At 40.2% G+C, this 11101-nt stretch overlaps 1 protein-coding gene across 1 annotated transcript; it reads right to left on the bottom strand.

Annotated features, from left to right (window-relative positions):
* Positions 1 to 1170: 1170 nt before the first annotated feature.
* Positions 1171 to 10810, bottom strand: LOC121869748 (probable E3 ubiquitin-protein ligase HERC1). Its single transcript, XM_042371320.1, has 3 exons — positions 10680 to 10810; positions 3744 to 3897; positions 1171 to 3088 (listed from the first exon to the last, which is right to left on the bottom strand). The coding sequence occupies exons 1-3, from the start codon at positions 10790 to 10792 to the stop codon at positions 2882 to 2884; spliced, it is 474 nt and encodes a 157-aa protein (XP_042227254.1). The 5' UTR covers positions 10793 to 10810; the 3' UTR covers positions 1171 to 2881.
* Between the last annotated feature and the right edge of the window lie 291 nt (positions 10811 to 11101).

Genomic DNA, 11101 nt, shown 5'->3' with positions numbered 1-11101 from the left:
ACTCTAGGAACAATCAGCCAGAGAGTGTTGTGACGGCACCGAGTGTGACCTCTTTCAAGATCAGACTTAACGAACATTGATGCAGGTACAGATACATTCTGGAACCAGCACATGCCCACTACTTGCCAACAGTGCATTACAGAGACGTGACCGATCGCCTAAGCGGTTAACGAGCCGATCAGTGGCGAAGATGATAAAGGTAAAAAGTTGAAGTAAATGTAAAATTTTAACTAGAGTATATTTAATCTGTGGCAACTGGGTGGCCTAGCAGATGCTGAGGCTTGCAAAGTTTAGTCATATAAATATCCTAAAGGCATTTTTGGTGTAGTTTTGGAGTCTCGGGTTTGGTACCCCATCTTCCCCATTGTGATTTATAGAATAGTGATATTTTCATTAGCCGGAACAATATTGGTGTAGAGCACTTCCAGGAAAGAGAGATTTGTGGATAACAAGACGACTCTCTCAAAGCTGGAAAAAACTACCCCATCTCCAGAATTTTCTGGGAATGGGAAAAATTTTATTGGAATTTTCCGGAAAATGTGCCCCTCGGAAATTTGTTTCCAAAGCCGGAGTTTTCCTGAAAATTCTGGCTTTGGGAAAAATTTTCTGAGAGAATTTCAATTCCAGCTATCGGACAGTTCCAGTTTTGAGGGATTCTGGCTAACTGAGATATTACTGCAAAAATGAAATTCTCCTGTAATTACAGTATTGCTCTTAATCTCAAGAAATACTGAGGGTCTAAGGTATATGGACTATGTAAATTGTAATACAAAATATTTACAATCATTGATCCGCAAAATTTTTTGTCACTCTCCACTGGCTAGTGAAGTTGAAAATGTTAGGAAGCACTGGACTCTACTACAGTATCCTACGCTGTTTTCATTAGTAGTGTAAGAAGAGTACCACAAAGACATACTGTACATGTATAAAGGGATAAATGAATAAAGAATTTTATTCACATTTGACAGGTATATCTATGTCAGACTTCTGAACACATGTAGAGTGAAGTAAAGCCGAGAATTAGGTCCGTCTACTGATCCTGGAGTTCAAGTGAGCAGCTGTCGTTGCCAGTGTCCCGAGCCTTGTTTATTATTCACTATGAAGGTGTCTATATTTCTAGTGATTTTTCAAACAAACTTTGAGTAGTAAACTAAAGTAGAGTCGTTCAAGTAGTGGGTCTTTAACATTTATTGGTTTTCTAACAGCACAATATGGAGTTTAACTTACTAAACACAGCACAGAGGTTATATTAACAAAGAAAATTTACCTTAATACAGTAATGAATGATGTAAAAATTTAATATTCCCTCATTTTTAGTAAATTTGAAAGTGGTATATGGTAAGTGAATGTGAGTAAACCCTTACATATGGTATTTCATGGATTATGATGTTATTCACATTTTCTATAACAGTTTCACCCCAAAGTGAGTGAATTTCAACCTCTTGAAAGTTTGCAAACACTCCGAGGTCATGAATTGGGAGTTGGTATACTGTACACTTATTAAATCACACAATTAGTGATATTCAGTATGATGACTATTGCAGACAGGAGTTCCATCATTAACCTCACATACATTATAAAGACTGAGACATCAAGATAAAATACTCTGCTTATGTTGCATTAAATTAGTGTAAACAATTTATTTACCCCAAAAAATTATCCATACAGGTTAATGAATTTACTATGAAATGTTTACTAAAGGAACTTATCTACAATATCTAACACATAAATTGTCATCAATAAATGGTTAACATATACTACACAGAGAATTTCCCATTTTGTTATGAAGTGGAACTGTTCAGTCATAGTAGATGGTTCAAGCACAGTACAGGGTTGAAAAATCTAATTTCTCAAGTGGTTGTATATGTGGTTCAGGTCCTTACCAACCCTTCTCATGTGTGTCAGGGCCGAGGGTTCAAGTCCTGCCTTGCCTGGACACACATGAGAAGGGTGTTATCCAGTGTGACCCTCACTACCAAACATCACAGGTATCCTCTGGGTACACCGGTCTCCTCCTGTACTGGAGAGACCAACCTCATGAATGGTCAATAAGCTGATAAGTGGTGAAATGACAAAGAAAAAAATACTGAATTCTAGTTGTAATATAATGTACACTATCACTGTACTGTAGTTGTATAGCTCATAAAAGTTGTTCTACGCAGTACTATCATAAGAACTGTACACTTAACATGTTCATGCTTACTAACAACCACTTGTTTACTTCACAATATTCCACACTTAATTTTATTCCTTGTATTCAAATATTTCAAACATTAATATTTAGTGTAAAAATTCTAAGTATAAAGAAACATGTCTCCTCTTGTGAACTGTTACACACAGTAAAGTATTTCCTAGTGAACATCATATCTAAACATCTGCAACACAGGAAATAAGTGCCTAACACTTTCCTAATTCAAGTTAGGAAATTACATACAGAAAATTTCTAAGAATTATTGTGATGGAATCTGAGATTAAAACAATTAAGAAGCGGAAGAGTTAAGGCCAAACTATAACAAGACATTAGTTTTACTAAATCACAAAACTTGAGTTTTCTCAAATATATGTACGCTATCTAAGGCAGCAGGAGCATGGCAACACAAGTTCTCTTATTTCCATACTCTGGGGTCACACCATGTATTTCAAACCTGATATTGTTCAATAAAATTCATAAAACACAGCACAGCACAGTACAGTACAGTGCAGCACAGTACAGTACAGTGCAGCACAGTACAGCACAGTACAGTACAGTTCAGTTCAGTTCAGTACGGTACAGTACGGTACAGCACAGTACAGTACAGAACAGTACAGTACAGTACAGTACAGTACAGTACAGTACAGTACAGTGAGTCAAACTTTACTCTTTGTCATGTTTGTCATCATCTCAAAACTCATCATCATCTGAATGGTGGTTAGGGTCTTGATTCCTGGACAACATATAGTTATCCATGTCAATTGAGCGACAATTGTTAATTGCATATCTCAACCTCTCTGCCATAACCTCCTGGCTTGAATACGGTGGAAGTCTCAGCTGGAAGAAACAGGTCTGGGCCGTGGGCAGCGTGTCAATGGGTCGATCAACGCGCATCACCTGCAATGTATATACAGTACAGTTATTGATGGGGTGGCACCATCAGTCACTGTGGGTGACACCATCAGCCACCCCCACTATAAAACACATAAAAATGTTAGCTGTTCTCTGTGATAATGAACCATTAACACTGAGTCATATGCCTGAGTCACTTCACAACCTCTATATTCATAACAAATCTTCTCCGTTTTTTTTTTTATGAGTTAGATAAAAGCACTACAATACTCCAGGTCTACTTGTTTAGATATTAAGTAAATTTTCTGCTTTGATTTACTCAAATAAAACTTTAGTTTATAGTCTCGTCTCACCATCCATTGAATAGATTTGGTTTTCTTTTGTAATGCAAAATACCACATGTCTATTTTCATTTGATTGTCTATTATTTTCGTGTATATTTTATATATTTTGTACTTTTGTAGAATTGTATTGATAAAAATTAAAATAATTGTAATTCGATACAATTTTGCCATACCTGAAATTTTGTTGAGTGATCTGTAAAGATTAAGACATGAATCTGGTAAACTTTGTGTTTCCATGAGCGGCATCACTGACAATGACCCACCATCCAGTAAGGGTGAGGAGGACTTTGCATCATCCACCTGGACTGTTTCAAGAACTTTCGCATGGGACTGTACATACAACCAGTATACTGTACCTGGAAACGCTGGGATAGATCAGCCAGGTTGGCTGGAAGTCGGGACCTTCCAGATACAAATCGAACAAAGAGGACGCGTTCACAAGGGCTGAATGATTCCAGTATAGACCACAGCCACACCACCTGGGGGTCGTGCTCGTCCACTTCACGATACCTGTCCACACAGCACATTGACATAAACTCAAAAATAATATAAAATACAAAATAAAGTATTCAGAGGTTCACAATAAGTTGAAGTAAGACTTTCATTATTTAACTCTCTTATATAATGTTTCACAACAATCAGGATAAATCTTTATGGATAGAGTCAGAGAGTAGTGATTATCTTACAGTCCAGCCTGGAGATAGTGTGTTGATGCAGGACAAGTTTCAGGTATGCCTTACTTTTAAAACCTGATCATCTCTCCAACTTTACTTGAATGTCTGTTGTGAATGTGAAATTAATACCTAACAATCCAATCAAGAGATGAACAAAGATCTTCAGGTAACTGTAACCCTTGACCTGTCACTTGAGAAACCTAATCAGATCAACATTTTCATATACCCTGTATATTGTTTTCAGTAATTCCTATATGAATTGACTATACATGAATATACCTTTCATAGTTAGTATAAATGTGGTTATTTTACCCCATTCTTGTCGTCTCATATCTTCTGAGGTCAGTCCACAAGCAAAGTGATACAAAATTGGCCAAAAACACTTATATGTCTCCTGTAAAACAAAAACAAAGATTAAGTTTAACACTGTAACTGTATACAGGTATCCCACAATTTATGATGGGGTTAGGTAACTGATAAACCCATGTCAATCATCGCATGTCAAAATATCACAAATTGGGATCATTATAACATGGGGTTGAATGGGATACCTTCCCAGCCAGTCCACCACCCACATGTATCAAAGAAAAACAATTCCTTCACAATAATATGTCTACATCACAATTAGACAACACTCACCACATCATTAAGAACAAGCCTGGTTGTCATTTTATTCCCCTTAGAGGCTAAGGTGGGGTGGAGATGTCACTCTGAATCTCACACAGCTTTACAATGTCAAGCTTCATATTCAGAGACATGGTTTTCCTGGGTACCTTGGACTTCCCAATCATTTTCAAGTTACACTGCTATCTTCACAGTCACAAAAAATGTGAAAGCACTTGTCACAAAAACAGAGTGAACGATGATAACGTTACTGTGGCCAATACTGCAAGTGTGCCGACACAAGGCCAGGGGGCAGCAGCGCACCCTCCACCCGGGAGGTGGCACCAGCTCCTCCTTCCAGACAGGAGGAAGCAAGCGCCATGTAAAAAATGACATTTCTAACCACACCCTGCAAAATACAGAATACTTAGCAAATGCTGCAGCTTCTGAGAATGGGGGGAAGGCGGGGTTACTACTAAGAGCAGAGACGTTACCGAGAACAAATTCTGGCTTGAATGTCATGTACACTAATACTGACACGTTCCTTGATAAGAGAGAGGAGTTTGAAACACTACTGAAGGTACACCAACCAGATATTGTAGCAGTTGTGGAACTGTTGTACAAGAACAGGAGAATCGACCCAGAGGAATGTGAGTTCAGTATTGCTGGATATGACTCATTTACGAACCTTTCTCAAGAAACTTGCAAGAGGGGTGTGGTTATCTATGCTAGGCAAGACCTTAGAGCCAGCCAGGCGAGGGTACAGGGAGAGGATGTTTTTGAAGAGTCCAAGTGGTGTAAAATTACACTAAAGGGAAGGGACTAACTTATTGTCGGGTGTATCTACAGATCCCCAAACTGTGGCCCACTAAGTCAAAGGAACTTAAGAGCCTTAATAGACAACACGGCGATGCTCAACCCTAGCCACCTACTTATCATGGGGGACTTTAACTATAGCGACATCAACTGGAGAAACAAGTTCACCTCAAATGACGTGAATAACCCTGCTACTCGTTTTGTACAAAACTCTTTAAGATAATTTTCTGTTCCAACATGTTAGAGACCCGACACATTACAGAGGGGAGCAAACACCCAAGCCACTAGACCTCATCATAACAAACGAGGAGGGTATGGTGGCCAAACTGGAACACCTTGCCCCAGTTGGCACCAGTCACCATATAGTGTTGTCATTCAGGTTTAACTGTTACCTAGTTCAAGATAAGGCCAGGCCAAGGTGCAAATATTACAAGGGAAATTACAACAGGATGAGGGAAGAGATGAGGGGTATCCACTGGCCTGACTCATTAAGGCACACGAAAGCAGACACTACACTGAATATCATAACTAGTAAAATGACCCATTTGATCGATAAATATATACCCAAGACCAAACCCAGTGCCTCTAGGAATACGAGGGGACCCCTATACATGAACCATGCGGCGGTCGACAATGTTAAGAAGAAAACCCAGAAATTCAAGACGTGGATTGGGTCAAATGATGAGCAGGACAGGAGGATGTATGCAAGAGCCAGAAACCAAGCAAAGATAGAATGTAGAAGGGCTGAAAAGGAGTTCCAAAGGCTGGTTGCAAGCGAGGTCAAATCAAACCCAAAGGCATTTTACCACTATGCAAAGTCGAAATTAAAAATGCGAGTAGTAGCATCAGACCTGAGGCTTGAAGATGGTAGTTATGCAGATTCTGACCAGGATAAAGCTAAGGCATTGAGCAGCTTCTTTTCCTCAGTGTTCACAAGAGAGGATGCGATTAACCTTCCTGCGTTTGAGGACAGACGGTTCGACACAGCACTGACCCACATTGTGTTCACAGAAGAGGGTATTAGAAATAAACTGTCAAAGCTAAAGGTCCATCAGGGTCCTGGCCCTGATATGGTGCATCCTATAGTGCTAAGAGAGTTGTGCAACGAGCTTGCCGAGCCCCTGAAGATCCTGTTTTGTAAATGCCTGGATGAACAAAAGGTCCCCAGTGAATGGAAAGTGGCTTATGTGAGTCCTATCTTCAAGAAAGGCGATCGTCACTCCATGAACAACTATAGACCGGTGAGCCTGACCAGCATAATATGTAAAGTACTTGAGAGTATTATCAGAGATGCCGTGATGGAACATCTACTACGAAACAACTTTGTAAAGGATTGCCAACACGATTTTATGCTGGGGCGCTCCTGCTTTACACAATTGCTCAAGGTATTGGATACAGTATTTGGACCCATATTCTGGAACGGGAAGGTAATATCGACAATATTTACTTAGATTTTGTCAAGGCTTTCGACAGTGTACCCCACGAAAGGCTGAAAATCAAACTGGAAGGGTACGGAATTTGGGGAAATGTCCTAGCGTGGATAAAAGACTTTCTACATGACCGCAAGCAGTGTGTGGTGATTAATGGCATGAAATCATCATCCGTACCTGTCACAAGTGGGGTACCACAGGGCAGTGTGTTGGGCCCACTGTTGTTTGTTTGTTTCATAAATGACATGCCTGACGTTGTACACTCCTCCATACAAATGTTTGCCGATGATGCCAAGTTATTTTGGGAAATCAAGAACGAAGCGGACTGTGAAGAGTTGCAGAAGGACCTCTGTGGGCTCCAAGAATGGTCGAAGAAATGGCTGCCAAGATTCAATGTCACGAAGTGTAAGAGGATGCACCTGGGGCGTACCAACGGTAAGGAGGCGTATCATATGTCCCAACAGGATGAAGAAACTGCACTATTTGAGACTGAATGTGAGAAGGACCTAGGTGTGTATGTTGACAATGAGCTGAAGTTCTCGGGCCATTGCGAGAAGAAGGTAAATCAGGCAAATAAATTATTGGGTCTTATAAGAAGGTCGTTCAGATATCTAGGCGGTCCGTTCCTCGTAACGATCTTCAAGAGCGAAGTGCTTCCCCATCTGGAGTACTGTCACCCTGTCACCCCGTCTGGTCCCCGAGATATACTAGGGACTGTCAGTTGGTTGAAAATGTCCAAAGGAGGGCCACCAGACTGGTGCCTGCACTTCGGCACTTCAGCTACCCTGAGAGATTGGAGTGCCTGAACTTGCCTAGCTTATACTACAGACGGGCAAGGGGAGACCTAATTGAGGTGTATAAGCATCTCAAGGGGCACTACTCAGTCGAGTGTCCTTACTTGGGGCTGGCGGATGCTCGCCCCACAAGGGGTCACAGCTCAAGATTGAAGAAGCTGCAAGTCCAGAAAACTGTGAAGGCAAACTTTTTCGGAGTGAGAGTTGTAAACTCTTGGAACAATCTACCAGAAAGTGTTGTGATGGCACCGAGTGTGAGCTCTTTCAAGACCAGACTTGACCAACACTGGAGGGGTTTCAGGTACATTCAGGAGCCGGTGCATGCCCAGTACTTGTCAACAGTGCGTAACAGAGATGTGACCGATCACCCAAGCGGCTAACGAGCCGATCGGTGGTGAAGAGGATAAAAGTAAAGTAAGTAAAAGTTACCCGGGTCCTGGGGAAGGCTAAAGTTTATTCCCTGGGTCACCCATCTGTTACCCCAGGCCTACCAATAGGCTACTACATTAAGTTTCGCTGCCACACATACATCAAACAAACCATGTTCAATGCTGGTTGAACAATCAGGTGTATCCACTTGTTGTTATGAAGAGGAACCCCACAAGTAACAGTGCACAACACATACACGTGGTCGGCTCACACTGTTTGGTGGTTGGTAAACAATGTCATTATAAGAGCTACTTCAGTTCGTTATCTGCATCAGAAAACATTTAAACTGTCACTGTCCAGTTTATCCATGTGCTTGTGTTGTACTTGTAATAGAAGAGTAATGGGAGTAACACTTAAGTGCAGTGGTATTGGCACTGCCTGTGTCTTGGATGCCAGATAAATGGAAGCTTATAGTTGACACAGTAAAGGACAGTCCTCCTTCCTTTGGCTTATTTCTAGAGTATTTAATGTTTCTTCTGGCATAATAATCAATGACTAAAAAGCAACACACTTAATATGCTGTGTAATTTTCCCAGCTGGTTGATCACATTCTATAACAAGAAGCTCACTATTTTGGTCAACACTGGGCAAAGATCATCAGTGAAGTATGATAGTGTATCAAACCCCAGTAGGCAGACAATTCAAGCTTTCTCCAGGTACAGTACTTAATAAAACCCCAATGAGTGTGTCTGATATGTCACCAGAATGTTAACACCTTGATCAGTGGTGCACCATGTTCACACCACAACATTAACACCTTGATCAGTGGTGCACCATGTTCACACCACAACATTAACACCTTGATCAGTGGTGCACCATGTTCACACCACAACATTAACACCTTGATCAGTGGTGCACCATGTTCACACCACAACATTAATACCATGGTCAGTGGTGCAACTACCACCCCTCATAACTTTATCTATAAATTTTGTTAATGATAGTATTCAAGTGTGAGACATTTGTATATCAAACTATCAATAGTTTTGGTAATTATTGACAACTGACCCACGGTCGAATTTTCATAGAAAACAATTATAATAACGCTGCAATTTCACTGTGTTTTATAGTGGACACAATCTTAGTTTGTGCAAATGTGTTACAAAGAGGTTATTTCTAAATTAAACATAACCTAACCTTATATGATATGAAAAACAAGCAAAAGAAGCATTGTTAGAAGACCTCACCACCCAAACCAAACAAACCTACCTAATCTTACCTAATTTCCTAGCTGGGGGGGCAGAGCCCTCCAGACCCCGTGGTATATTAAACAGAAAGAGCTTACTATGAAATGGTGTAATTTTACGTTTTTTGTGGATGTGAGAACAGCTGCCCATACCGAATGGTTCATTAACATATACTGTACTGAGCATCGGCTTTGATCCGGCCCAGGCGGCAGAGTGTTTCGAGAAGTCAAAGTATTGCACGCATAGGCACCTAATTATCTATCAAACAAAGCATTTGCACAAGAAATGATTATCATATCATAATTCACTGATGAAAATAGAGAAAGAAAATGAACTGCAAAACAAATAACTCATCCGCGGGTCAGTCGTCAATATTAACCACAGTTTCTAACAAGCTGTATTTATCCAAGTAAGTATTTATGGATTGCTGTTAATATTACCTTGTATGTCTTGCAATAGGTTAAATATAAAAAAAGATAAATTTACATTTCCAGCCACAGCTACTGTTTGACCACAAATATTGTTTTTCCCATGCTATTTGGTGTGATTCATTAGAATTTGACCTTCATTTCTGTCAGAAATGAGTCTTTTTGGACTTATCACACCCTCATACAACCTGACCTAACCAACCAAAGAAACCTACCTAACCTTACCTAACTTCCTAGCATCATGGTGTAATTTTACATTTTTTGTGGATGTGGGAGTACACTCAGACAACACGCAGTGACTCATGAGCTACAGCGTGACACAAGCGCAGTTGTTCTTTGGATGTTATCTCATGACCCCGACTCAGAGACTTCTGAGTCTAATTAAGGTAAGGTTTAGGGTTAAGTTAGGTTAGGTTGGGTTAGGTTAGATTGGGTTTTGGATTATTTAACCTTCATTTCTATCAAATTACTACTTTTTTGTGATTTCCCCCCACCCACAACCTCCCCCCCCCCTTTTGTTTTCTCTCTGAAAGCAATCATGAGCGAGAAAAACACCATAGAAGAAAAGTGTCTTAGAACTGTCTAAAGTACTGATTCCAAAACTTAACATCGTAAAAATCGCTGGATGACCTAAACGATAAATTTACATTAATATCATCTAAAGAACAAATGTGGAAAATATGAACGAAATATATAAACATGTTCGGGTGCTAATCATCTGCTTCCTTTACCCAAAATTTGTTTATCAAAGGTAAACTGAATTAATTCCTCCATTTTCAAAAGATATTTCAACAGCATTATAAGTGAGACTACGGTATGGGCCAAGCCAACAACTCCACTTTCTAGCCCACACTGAAAATGTTTTCGGAGCCATGATGTAAATGATGAGATGATCCCAAAATGTGTTGCTTACAACACCAAAACCTCTTACCTGACAACTTTTTTGAGGGTAGCGACCGAGATGTGAGGTAGGCCACACACCAGCTGCTCCAGGTGTGACGCTGTCATCAGGGAGAGCAGGGGTACTGGCACGATCCATGCCATGCCTTCTCTTACAGCCCCAACCTGAAAATTTCCATAATAAATGAACTACTATATACAGTATACTGTACTGTACTGCATTAACCCATACACATCTTAAGTATCAACCTTGTGTTGACCCTGACAACTGTACTGTACTCTCTCCTGACCCCGTAAGCCATGCCCCTCTTCCATATAAAAATAACTGATTGGTTCATAGAAAATGTTCGTGTGTCAGTGCATTTATTCAAACTAAATGTGTTCACAATAGGTAAGCAGACCTTTTATTATCTAAAATAATGTTTAATAACTAGACTATCAAAAGAGAAGTGG

This window comes from Homarus americanus, unplaced genomic scaffold (assembly GCF_018991925.1).
Source record: "Homarus americanus isolate GMGI-L3 unplaced genomic scaffold, GMGI_Hamer_2.0 scaffold23578, whole genome shotgun sequence".
Classification (NCBI taxonomy): Eukaryota; Metazoa; Arthropoda; class Malacostraca; order Decapoda; family Nephropidae; genus Homarus; species Homarus americanus.
Note: the sequence above shows the minus strand (reverse complement) of the source record. Positions and strands in the feature narration are given on the sequence as shown.